Here is a 13,258-nt window from a genome sequence, read left to right on the forward strand (position 1 = left end):
TTAATAGTGAAGTTGAGCATCCCTCTTCTATTTGTTGCTGTTTTATATTCTTTTCTGAAAACTATTTACAACCTTTGCTAATTTTTCTATCAGGTTGTTCATTTCTTTCCTATTGATCTGTAAGAGCTGTTTGTATATAAAGGAAATTATACAATTTGTGCTGCAAAATACTTTTCTTCTTTTGATTTAGTTTATTTTGCCCAAAGGTCATCTTTGGCCCCACACAGCCTCTATCACATTATATTTGTCCTCTGAGTTGTTGACTCCTAAATCTATAACTTTAGCCCAGACCTCTATCCTAGCTCCAAATTTCAATTGTAGGACTGTATATCTTCACCTATATATGAAGCTAAAAGCACATGTATGTTTATAAACTCATCATACCTGGAACTGAATTATTATTTTCCAAATATTCTTTTCCTTTTATGCTCCCTTATATTAGTTAATGGTTTGGTCATTCACCTAGAAACTTTACCCAGATGTCACTCACTTCTTTTTTACCCTCTGCATGCAACTGATCAAAACTCTGAAATATTTTGCCCAAATGACATAGCCAATTAGTACTAGGAATGTTGCATAGTGGTTAGAGTATAAGCTGCAGAGTCAAACAAAACTGGGCTTCTTTCCTGGCTCTGACCTTTCTACATTATGTGACCTAAAGCATATTTCTCACCTAAAGCCTGTTTCCTCATTTGCAAAAAATAACTACCTTAACATCTATTTCACAGGGTTATTGAAAAGACTTAATGAGATTGTATGCAGAGTAATGGAATATAATAAATGCTCAATAAATGGTAGCTATTATCTTCCTGCTCTAGCTTGTCCCACTCACTTCCGAGACATCTTCCTTACTGCTGCCAGACTCACACTCACAAATCCAACCACTCCCCTGCTTAGAGTTGTCCAGTGGCTCCCCACCTTTTTTTTTTTGAAACAGAGTCTCACTCTGTCACCCAGGCAGAAGTACAGTGGCACTATCACAGCTCGCTACAGACTCAACTTACCAGGCTCAAGGGATCCCTCCCACCTCAGCCTCCTGAGTAGCTGGGACTACATATGTGCACCACCATGTCCAGCTAATTTTTTATATTTTTTGTAGGAACAGGGTCTCACTATATTGCCCAGGCCGACCTGGAACTCCTGGGCTCAAGCGATCCAGCCACCTCAGCCTCCCAAAGTGTTGGGATTACAGGCATGAGCCACCGCACCTGGCCTTCCCACCTCTTTTTCTCCGCACACACACTTATAACATCTAAATTCCTTAGTATACAAGGCCATGTATACAGCCTTTTATCTTTTACCACAGCTGCATATATGCTACCCTCCAGCCACATTAAACTGTATGCTACACCCCAAACACAATTTGAATGTTTTCTCATACTTCCGTGATTTCTTGCACACTGTACACTGACAGCCAAGCCCTTCCCTCAGTCCATCTACTGCAGACTCAGTGGACACGCAGAAGCATGTCCTTCTTTGTGCTTCCATAGCACTCTGCACTGTCCTGGTACAAATCACATTGTTTTGTAGTCATGTTTACCTGCTTGTCTCCTCCACAAGATTGTGAGTTCCTTGAGGGCGGGGATTATGTTTTATTCACATTTGTATCCCCAGCACCCAGCACAGGACCTAACGTTTTATAGGAGCTTCACCTATGTTTGTTGAATAAATGGATGAGTGAATAGTTCTTGGTCTGAGCAGAGCTCTGACCTCTATTTTCCTACTACTTCTGCAGCAATCAGTACCCATATATTAATATATGTGGTCCCTTACCAAATCCCCTGACTATCCACCCCTCCCAGCAGCCAAACACCCCAGCCAAAATTTCTGATGCTCAGGCAGTCACAGGAGTGTGGGACTGGTCCAACTAGAAGAGGTGGAACAGAAGCCAATAGCTTCAGTGTAGGCCCTAACCAATGTCAGTGTTGCTATCAGAGTCCACCCCAATCCCAGAGACAAGTGTTGCTATCTACTTATCCAGAGCCTAAACTTTAGTGTAATGAGGGGAAAACATATCTCAAGACCATTCCTCTAAGTGTGACTGGACCGGATGGCTACCTATTTACACCACCCTCCTCAAACCCTGATTCAACAAGAAGCACCCGCAGGCACAGCAGATGCTTTTGTGGTAACTGGAGAAAACACAAAGGACCCTTCTCTGAGGCTCTTCACTCTTAAAAGTCAGGCTCTACATCTTTAGCAAGCAAAAAACAGGACACAGTTTATTTTTCTACTTTCTTTTAATATCATTTTTTAAAGTTGGTAAGCAGCTAGACATCATTTAGAAGCAGACGGGTTAAAATAGACAAGAAATAGCAAAGACACATCCTTCACATCATACAGAACTGTATTAGTATCCACCACCACCATCACAGGGGAGGGCTGGCTGTCACTGGAGTCAGGAGTACTCTCCATTATTGTGCAGGGGACCAGACAGCATTTAGGTGTGACGATGTCAGACTGAGTGAACACCGAGAGTGCCGGGATCAAGGTCTATAGTTTTGGCTCTAGACTTGCGTGAGGGTTGGTTACTCTTAATCTCTTCCATGCTGTGCTGGATCCCATAGCCGAAGTAGATAGCAAAACCTAGTGGGGAAAGGTAGCTGTGAGGTGGGGGTGTAAAGGCTTCATAGGTCTCCTACTTGAGACCAAGAGGGAAAGGAGTTGGGCTAGGACACCAAAGAAGCCTACTCTTCCCAAGTGTATACCTACCAATCAACATCCAGACCCCAAATCGGGCCCAGGTACCAGCTGTCATCTGCATCATAAGGTAAATATTCACAAAGATGCTCATTAGTGGGAGGAGAGGCAAAGCAGGCACCTGAAAGCAAAGTAAAATCTTCTTTGTACATACCACAGGGTGACCTAGAAAGAGATCCCTATCCTACGCAGGCCAGAAAAGGGCGAATCCAACTCTTACTTGTCCTCTGCATTTCAGTGGCTGCTCATTTAGCATACCTATGAGACTTCAAGAATATGCAGTTTGGGTAAATGGAACTGGAAAGGAACTAAAGAGGATCAGAGAAGTCGTCTTTGGCCTAGGTACCTCCTATATCTTCCCTTTCATGTTCAATTAAAGAATATCTATAAACTTTATTAAACCTCAAGATATCTGGAGCCTATTCTCCCAAGATGGGCTGGCAAGGGAAAAAGAGAGAGTTTATTTACCTTAAAGTGAAGGGGAGTGGAGCTCTGTGGCTGTCTCCAGATGACCACAGTGATCCCAATAATGAGCAGCAGGAGCAGCACAACCACTGCAATCCACACCAGGTCTCCAGAAAGCAATGGAACTGACCACTGGGCCAGCACCAGGCAAACAGCGGTCAGCAGGACAGCTTCAAAGGTCAAGTTGAGAGACATCAAAACCAACTCGTAAGACCAACATGCTAAGACATTAAAAACCCCATTCCAAGGAGAGTCGCGCTCTCTCTAGTTCTTCCTCAGCCACCAAATGCCACACGCTTCCACCCAATCACGCTGACCTCAGAGCCACCCCAGAAAAATTCCACTGCTCACCAAGCAATGAGGAACAAACATAGACAACTTGGCCAGAGAGTGGAGTGGGGATGGAGTTGAATGGGCAAAATAGTCCCCGTAGGGTCAGCTGCTCTGATTCAGTAGTTATCGGCTCCTCCTGCAACTCCACTTCTTCCCCAGTCTTTGTCTCCTGATCAGGCTGATACCTGAGGCAAAAGTAAGATGGCAGTATTAAGAACAACCTTTACTCACTTTACCATCTTCTCCCAGGCAGCTTAACCTTTCTCATCACCATTAAGGGAAGTTCTTTTTGGCAGGGTGAGATACCCAGATTCCTCAAAGAAAGTTGGAATAGCCGTGTGCGGTGGCTCATGCCTGTAATCCCAGCACTTTGGGAGGCTGAGGTGAGTGGATCACGAGGTCAAGACCATCCTGGCTAACACGGTGAAACCCCGTCTCTACTAAAAATACAAAAACAAAATTAGCTGAGCGCAGTGGCGGGCACCTGTAGTCCCAGCTAATCGGGAGGCTGAGGCAGGAGAATGGCGTGGACCCGGGAGGCAGAACTTGCAGTGATCCAAGATCACGCCACTGCACTCCAGCCTGGGCGACAGAGCGAGACTCTGTCTCAAAAAAAAAAAAAAAAAAAGAAAAAAAGAAAGTTGGAATAATGGAGGTGGAGGAGGAAAGAGGAGCAGCAGATCCCCATCATTCCTCATCCAAGAATAAAAATCCAAATCACAGTACACAGAGGAAGAGAGTCTCACCTGAGGATGAGAACACAAATTGACACCAGGGAGTAAGCAAGCAGGGTCCCAATTGACATGAGGTCCACAAGATCGGTGAGTTTGAAGAGGAATGCCATGAATGCTAAAATTAATAGGCAGGAAACAAGAAATGAGAGAAAGGAGTGGCAAAGTTAAAGAAGTTGGCAAAACAACTAAGGGAAAGGGAAAGAGGGTCTGTTACCTGCAATAATGCCAGAGACCACAGTGGCTATGATTGGGGTGCGTGTGCCGGTGTGGATCCGAGCAAGTACACGGAACAGGAGGCCATCCTCTGCCATCGCGTAGATCACCCGAGGCATGGGGAACATGGAGCCCAGGAGGCTGGAGAGCAGAATGTCCAGGGTGGCATGAGTTGATGGGGATCTCTCTTCCCAAGCCTGTATGTTTAAGGGTCTCCACCTTCCCCTCACAGCCCTTTTAAGGGGTATTCTCTGGTACTGAATGCTATAACCTGAGACTCTGACAGCAGAAGAAAACAAACATTTGACACTGACCTGGTAGAAAGAGCACAGAGGGAGCCAACAGCCACAACATAGCGGGCAGGAGCCCATCCAATGTAGAGAAATGCCTCAGGCAAAGGGCTCTCAGGCTGAAGCTGGTAGTAAGGCATCATGAGGGTGAGTGCAGAAGAGACACCAAAATACGCCAAAAAGCAGACAGACAGCGAGATCACAATGCCCATCGGGATGGAATGCTGGGGATTCTGGGCTTCTTCTCCTGCAAGAAGGGTTGCAAGTTTCTAAATCAGGGAAGCAGGCCCACTCCTCTACCACCCCCAGTCTGCATACAGCCTGGGCACGCACTGTGCCCAAGCCCCAAACAGAATGGAATGACTGTGTTACCAGTGGTAGCAATACAGTCGAAACCAACAAATGCATAGAAACAGGTCGCTGCTCCGCGGAGAATTCCCTCGAAGCCAAAAGGCACAAATCCTCCAGAGCCTAGAGGGCCCAAGCTAGAGTGGAAGAAGGGGTGGAGAATGTAAGGGTGTGTTCAGCCAACTCTGTGTCTTTTCTCTAATGTCAAACCAGTTAGCTAGGTCTTCAAAGTCCAGCCTCCCATTTTTTCCCATCCCCATCCAGAATCCTTCAGCACAGATCTCCCTCTTCCCCTTCATTTTCCCAGCTCTGCAGCTCCTAAGAGTGACCCTCTAACCTATAGGTGTCATTGAGTTCAGCCATGGCCAATTCGTAGTCCTCTTCTGTGAGCTTCCAGTTGTGCAGGTCCCCCTTAATGAAGCCAGAGATGATGACGAACCCAAGAACCAAAAGGTTCACGCCTGTGAACACTTTGGTAACCAGGGCCGACTCACTAGCCCCGAGAGCCAACAATCCTGTGGGAGAAATACATTCAGTACTCCCAGAAAGTCTTCAGTCCAAGCTTTGTTGCCCTGCTTCTAGGTTCCTTTCCAGCTTTCCTTCTTCCCCACCATTATCACCTTCCTTAAGCCTTTCTCAGGCCCATCCCCCACCCTTATCCCTGGCCCCAGGGCCTAGCCCCTCCTGGCCCAACCCCCCTACCATTATATCCTGCTCTTTGCCTCACCAGTGAGCAGCAACACAAGGCCCAAAGCAAAGAAATCTGGATATTCTGCAAGGACATGGGGGACGTGCAGTGCAATGGATCCCTGCAGAGTCTTAGAGATGTGGTTCCCAATCAGGTTGTCAAAAGCAGAGCTCCAGGCCCGGGCCACACTTGCTGTACCTGGTGTAGCAGAGGGAGAAACATGTGGTCAAGTTCCCTTCTTCCCAGACCCCAGGCTCACACAAGTCCCTGCCATTTTCACCTATTCTTACTTTTGTTTTGTTTTGTTTTGAGACCAAGTCTCACTCTGTCACCCAGGATGGAGTGCAGTGGCACAGTCTCTGCTCCCTGCAACCTCTGCCTCCTAGGTTCAAGAGATTCTCCTGCCTCAACCTCCTGAGTAGTTGGGACTACAGGCGTAAGCCACTCTGCCCGGCTAACTTTTGTATTTTTAGTAGAGACAGGGTTTCACCAGGTTGGTCGGGCTGGTCTTGAACTCCTGACCTCAGGTGATCTGTCTGCCTCGGCTTCCCAAAGCGTTGGGATTATAGTCGTGAGCCACTGCACCCGGCCTATTCTTACTTTTTAAGAACCAAAACCATTCACTTGATTAAGGAAACCAGGACGGAGATGGGTAGAATGAGCAATTTCTCCACACCTTCAACCCTCCCAGACCCCCAACAAACCCACACATTTAGGGAGATTGAGGGCCTGTGAATAATATAAAGAAGACTTCGGCTTCACCATTCCACCCAGATTTCCTGACCCCAAACCCCTTTGCTGGCTGTGCAGTTCCCTCCCTCCCCTACCATATCTCACCAATGACATAGGAGAGGATGAGGTTCCAGCCAGTGGCGAAGGCCCAGAGTTCACCCACAGTGACATAGCTGTAGAGATATGCCGAACCAGAACGGGGAACCCGGGCACCAAACTCTGCATAGCACAGCCCAGCCAACACAGAAGACAGGGCAGCCACCAAAAAGCAGATCACAATGGATGGCCCTGCTTTATCTTTGGCCACCTCGCCAGCCAGGACATACACGCCTGCACCCAATGTGCTGCCCACACCCAGGGCCACTAAATCCAGAGTGCTTAGACATCTGGCAAGGCGAGTCTCAGCCATGCCTGACTCCAGTGTACGTCTGCGTACCAGCTTTTGACCAAATCTGCGAAGTGCTTGCCACGGCATTCTAGCAGGAATTGAAGAGGATGATCTGGTGAAAAACAAGACAAAAGCCCTTCAATAGGGCTCATTATCCCTAAACTCGGAAAGCGAATTACAAGACCCACTCCACCAAGCAAAGGAGCTATTGGGAAATGGGGAGGGGGATATGGAAGGGACAGAGGCAAGTCACTTTACCTCTGACCTCAGTTTCTTCATATACAAGTAGGAATTACAATACCTTACAAGGTTTCTGGAAGGGCTAATTTCAGAAATGGCACGTGAAAGCCCCCTGAAGTAGAATGGCTGGCGCCTAGTAAGTGCTCAATCAATATTAGGTCTCTTTCTCTTGCCAGGAACTCTTAGGGTTTATCCTAATCTCAACCCAGGAATCCTGAAACCTAATGTGTCAGTTCCTTGGCCTGTGGCTATTTGGGAATTAAACAGAGCTGGTCCCAGGGGCTTGCCCATGGGGCTTCAAACAGACACAGCCCCCAGACCCCCCAGAAGGAGAGGGGACCAACCTTGCTGCAGATTAAAAGTGAGCACCGACTCAATTCCATCCCTCCTTACCAAGCCCACACTGCTCAACTAGCGCAGCCGTCGCCCAGGGGAGTAGGCAAATGTTCCCCTACTTCCTCCCAAGCCCTGCTAGGCTGACCGGCAAGCATCAACAGCGAGGCGGGGCTTCGACATCTAAAGATTTGGAGATGCGCCCCGAAAGGGGCCCCAGGGCATCCCGAGATTGCTTGCACTCTCCTCTCAGCAGAGAGGAAGGGGTCCACCCGATGCCCCCCGACTCAGGTCCCAGATTTTCCTGTCCCCATCTAGAAATGGTTTGGAGCTGGGGTGGAGACGGGAGCCCTAACTCCCGGGGCGGGGGTCTCGCCAGCAACAGGTCACGGCCCCGTTGATGCAACTGCATGCCATGGTTGCCTGAGAATGCTAGGTACGCCCGGACCCTCGCCGTCCCCCCTCCGACACACGTGTGGGTCCCCAACGCTTACCAGAGAGCTGTTGCAAACCTAGGGAGCAGAGAGCCTTGGATTGGGCTCGGTGAGGCGGAGTTAAGCCGAGTTGGGTTGGAGCTGCCGAGTTCGGCCGCTCAGGCTTCAAAGCTGCGGCTTGGGGTCGTTGCGCGCCAAGCGCCCCTTATATACACCGGGAGGCGGAGCCGGTAACGTCATGGGATCCCACCCCCAATCCTCCACCCTACACACAATACACACACACACAACACACACACAAAACACACACACTTCTTGGCTTTGCGAAAGGATTGCGTGGGGCCTGAGACTGCGTCCCATCCTCACTAACAAGCCTGACGTGCCGGGGACCGAGAAAAGGGGGAGGGCAGTCTTTTCCCATTTGCCTCGCTGGTCGTCAGAACAGGACAATAAGAGGCTTCCTGGCCAAAGAACCCATGGGATTTTCCACCTCTGTGCCTTGTTAGGACCAGTGATTCTGGGCAGGAATGGGGAAGGTAGATGGGGTGTGATGGGGGGGAGTTGGGTGCGTGTGTGCATGTGTGTGTCAGGAGTGAAGCGGAACACAGCAGGAGAGTCTCCACCTCACTCTCAGTCTTCCTTCCTTAGCTTGCTTGTCTACACATCTGACCCCCACCCCTCAGCTCTCACGCTCAACTGTGGGTGTTTCTAATGCAGGCAGCAGGAAAATGGAAGATTATTTCAAGCCACCTGTATACAGATAATTAATCCCATCTAGATTGATTTATAGACCCCAATCTCTCTATAGTGTGTCTCCAGCTGCCTATAAATATTAAACTATTAAATGTGAAATTCTGACAATACTGACATCTTGGAGGAGGAAGCTTGTTTAGTTCCATTTTACTGATGTGTAAGCTGAGGCTCAGAGGCACGACTTGCTTGACACCACACCATAATTATTGTTGACCACCTTTGATAAAACCTGGCCTGTTGCACTTCAATGCCTGCCTCCCATAGGCACCATATCTTACTCAAATGCACAAGAAGAGGGATGTGGCTGCAAAGAAAGACAAACAGGGAGAGGCATCAGCAGCAAGGTAGGCCCGTTTAGGCTAGGAGATACTAGGAAACAGAAAAGGACCCGAAGAATCTAAGAATGATCACGTTGGGTCAGATCCATAATCCATCTGACTCAATCAATTCTTACTCATAAGAAAGCACCAAAGGTTGTGAAAGTGTGGTCCCTGCTCCACCAAGACATCTTGGGGATTAAGAATGGACTCAGATATCCTTGCTTCTTTTAATGATCCATGATGAATATATTACCCATGAATCTAAAATCTAAATCCTTTTTGAAAGAATTGGTATTTTCAACTAGCTGCAGCTCCATTTGGCATTCATTAAGTATTTATTGAGCACTAGGTATAGTAGCAAGTACAGCAATGACGAGACCATGAAGGAAACACAAAATAAAATCCTTGCCCTCCTAGTCTTAATCTAACTAGGGAAAGAAAACACACACTATACAACTGAAACATTATTACATAGAGGTTAGGAGTGCTGTGTTTGGAATTGTACCTAGGTTAAACTCACAGCTCGGCCACTGTGGATTACCTAACATCCCTGAGCCTCAGTTTCTGGATATAATATACATATTTCACAAGGTTTTTGTGATGCTTAGATGAGATTATGAAGTCAAGTCTTCCTGCCTGGCACATGGAAAGTACTCAAGAAAAACTTGATACATATTTGGAATGATATATTAGTGTATATGATCTGGTGGCTTAGGTTAGGTGATTGATTAGATTTTGAGATTGATTATAAATCACAGTATCACAGAGATAAAATCCAAATGCCGTAAAATCCACTCTTTTAAAGAGTACAATTCAATAGGATTTAGTATACAGTCACAGAGTTGTGTATCCATCACTCCAATCAGTTTTAGAACATTTCATCGTTCCAGAAAGAAACCCTGTACCCATTCCCAGACACTCCCCATTTTCTCCCAATCCCCTCACCCTATCCCTAGGCAACCACAAATCAACTTTTTATCTCTGTAAATTTGCCTAGATGTTGGTTAAAGGATGTAGAGTTTCAGTTATGCAAGATGAATAAGTTCTGGGGATCAAACGTGCAACATGGTCACTATAGTTAATAACACTGTATTATGCTTGATACAGTTAATAGTATTGTATATTCTTGTACATACTTGAAATTTGCTAAGAGTAGATCGTAAATGTTCTCACCACATCAAAAAATAGTAATTACGTGAGGTGAGGGATATGTTAATTAGCCTCATGATGAGGCTCATTCCACTATATATATATCAAAACATCATATTGTACACTTTTAAAAATATACAATTTTTATTTACAACTGTACTTCGATAAAGCTGAAAATAAAATAAATAAAATGTAATTCAGGTGAGGGAAAAAAAGAAAGAAAACCTCTATTTTGCACCAAAGTGATAACTGATTCAGGCAAGGATAATCAATAGATGATTCTGGGTGTTGGGGAGCAAAATATTCACATGACCTCAAAGTACCACCCCACAGATTATAGTTTAATTATAAAGGGAAAGGTCCTGTATTAGGGGTTTTTTTTTGTTGTTTGTTTTGTTTTGTTTTTGAGACAGAGTCTCACTCTGTCGCCCAGGCTGGAGTGCAGTGGTGCGATCTTGGCTCACTGCAATCTCCGCCTCCCAGGTTCAAGCAATCCTCCTGCCTCAGCCTCCCGAGCAGCTGGGACTACAGGCATGCGCCACCACGCCCGGCTAATTTTTGTATTTTTAGTAGAGACGGAGTTTCACCATGTTGGCCAGGCTGGCATCGAACTCCTGACCTTAAGTGATCTGCCCGCCTTAGCCTCCCAAAGTGCTGGGATTACAGGTGTGAGCCACTGCACTGGCCAGTTGGTAACCTTAATTACCTCTGCAAAAGCCCATTTTCCATACAGTGAAACATATTCACTGCTGTAACAAGCACCAAGGGAAGAAGTCATGGGGGCCAAAATTCTTCCTACAACAGTAACTTTACAATGGAGAAATCTGGTGGAAAACACCTTAGCTAAGTGATCAAGTTTAGCACCACAAATAATGGGGCAAACTGACATTATATGCCGGCAGAGGTGATGCAATGAGAATATCATCCATGACATATTTTTGCCAAAAACGTTTAACACTGAAACTAGTTGTGAGGATGTAACCAGAAAAGCCCAGATTGTAAGACATTCTACATGACAAAAGACAACTAGCTAGAGCTCTGCAAATGTCTTGAAAGATTTTTTGCCGGGCGCGGTGGCTCACGCCTGTAATCCCAGCACTTTGGGAGGCCGAAGCAGGCAGATCACCTGAGGTCAGGAGTTCAAGACCAGCCTGACCAACATGGAGAAACCCTGTCTCTACAAAAATACAAAAATTAGCTGGCCATGATGACACTTGCCTCTAATCCCAGCTACTCAGGAGGCTGAGGCAGGAGAATCGCTTGAACCTGGGAGGCAGAGGTTGCGGTGAGCCGAGATCGCGCCACTGCACTCCAGCCTGGACAACAACAGCAAAACTCTATCTCAAAAAAAAAAAAAAAACAGAAAAGAAAGAAAGTTTTTTTTGTTTTTTTAAGTAGAGGAACTGTTCTAAAGGCACTAAAGGAGACTGAGAGTCATGACACTATGAAGTGCATGGTCCCCAGCTAGAACTTGGATTGGAATTCTAAAAAAACAGCTATAAAGGAGATGACTGGGATTATAGCAGAAATTTGAATGTGGCCTGTATATTAGATAATGATATTGTATCAATATTAATTTTTTGTGCATGATAACAATATTGAGGTTATGTAGGAAAGAATGTCCTTTTTCTTAGGAGATATGTGCTAAATATTTAGGGATGAATTGTATTAAACTTGAAAATGGCTCAGCAAAAATAATGTGTGTGTGGAGAGAGACAGAGCAAATGTGACTAATGTTGAAAATTGGTGAATCTAGGTGAACAATATGGGTATTGCTTATGCTACTCAAATTATCCATATATTTTCTTTCTTTTTTTTTTTTTTTGAGACAGTCTCGCTCAGTCGCCCAGGCTGGAGTGCAGTGGCGCGATCTCCGCCCACTGCAAGCTCCACTTCCTGGGTTCACGCCATTCGCCTCCCTCAGCCTCCTGAGTAGCTGGGACTACAGGCGCCCGCCACTACGCCCGGCTAATTTTTTTGTGTTTTTAGTAGAGACGGGGTTTCACCGTGTTAGCCAGGATGGTCTCGATCTCCTGACCTCGTGATCCACCCGCCTCGGCCTCCCAAAGTGCTGGGATTACAGGCGTGAGACACCGTGCCTGGCCGATTTTCTTTTAATTTAAAGTTGAGGCCAGGCAAGGTGGCTCATGCCTGTAATTCCAGCACTTTGGGAGACCAAGGTGGGTGGATCTCTTGAACTCAGGAGTTTGAGACTAGCCTGGGCAACAGTGCGAAACCCTGTCTCTACTAAAAATACAAAAACTAGCCAGGCATGGTGGTGCGTGCCTGTAGTCCCAGCTACTCGGTGAGCTGAAATGAGAGAATCACTTGAGCCTGGGAGGTCGAGGCTGCAGTGAACTGAGATCACTCCACTGCACTCCAGCAACAAAGCAAGACTCTGTCTCAAAAAAGAAAAAGAAATTGAAAGTTTAGAAATGATCACACTTTCCTAGATGATATCCCACTTTTTCTACGTAACTCTTAATACATTTTGAATTTCCTTTGATATATGAAACGTGAAATATATATACATACATAACCTGAATTTTTGCCAAAATACAAATCAGTCAGCCTAACACAATTCATTACTCATTCTTCTTTGGCTTTGATGATATGTACTTTATCATGTATTAAATTCTTAAATATACTAGCATATATTTCTGGATTTTCTATTTTTCCATTGATCTGTGACTAAATTTATGCTAGCATATTAAATTCATGTATTTATGTATTTATTTTAGTCCCAGTTCCAGGTTTAGCACATTAAAATTAGCTTTTAACTTAAAAATTACAGAAGCAGGCCAGATGCTGCAGCTCACACCTGTAATTCCAGCAGTTTGGGAGGCTGAGGCAGGAGGATCACTTGAGGCCAGGAGTTCAAGACCAGCCTGAACAACATAGCTAAATCCTACCTCTACAAAAAAATGTTTAAAAGTAGCTGGGCATGGTGGCTTGTGCCTGTAGTCCTAGCTACTGGGGAGGCTGAGGCAGGGGGATCTTTTGAGCCCGGGAGTACAAGGCTGCAGTGAGCTATGATTGCACCACTGCTCTCCAGCCTGGGCAACAGAGCAAGACATCGTCTCAAAAAAAAAAAAATTACAAGCGCAAAACATGTTCATGAGACAGAGCGAGAGAATA

General features: G+C 46.0%; 1 protein-coding gene across 2 annotated transcripts; it reads right to left on the reverse strand.

Moving 5' to 3' along the window:
* Positions 1-2,221: 2,221 nt before the first annotated feature.
* On the reverse strand, positions 2,222-8,242 carry SLC7A3 (solute carrier family 7 (cationic amino acid transporter, y+ system), member 3). Of its 2 annotated transcripts, none has more exons than XM_011992033.1 (12): positions 7,959-8,242; positions 6,609-6,979; positions 5,811-5,969; positions 5,421-5,598; positions 5,108-5,220; positions 4,760-4,982; positions 4,447-4,586; positions 4,245-4,347; positions 3,517-3,683; positions 3,169-3,335; positions 2,713-2,821; positions 2,222-2,586 (listed from the first exon to the last, which is right to left on the reverse strand). In XM_011992033.1, the coding sequence occupies exons 2-12, from the start codon at positions 6,976-6,978 to the stop codon at positions 2,456-2,458; spliced, it is 1,860 nt and encodes a 619-aa protein (XP_011847423.1). In that variant the 5' UTR covers position 6,979; positions 7,959-8,242; the 3' UTR covers positions 2,222-2,455. The 2 variants fall into 2 exon arrangements, with proteins under 2 accessions (XP_011847423.1, XP_011847422.1); XM_011992032.1 differs by having other exon boundaries at positions 6,609-7,003.
* Between the last annotated feature and the right edge of the window lie 5,016 nt (positions 8,243-13,258).

Source organism: Mandrillus leucophaeus, unplaced genomic scaffold (assembly GCF_000951045.1).
Source record: "Mandrillus leucophaeus isolate KB7577 unplaced genomic scaffold, Mleu.le_1.0 Scaffold401, whole genome shotgun sequence".
Classification (NCBI taxonomy): Eukaryota; Metazoa; Chordata; class Mammalia; order Primates; family Cercopithecidae; genus Mandrillus; species Mandrillus leucophaeus.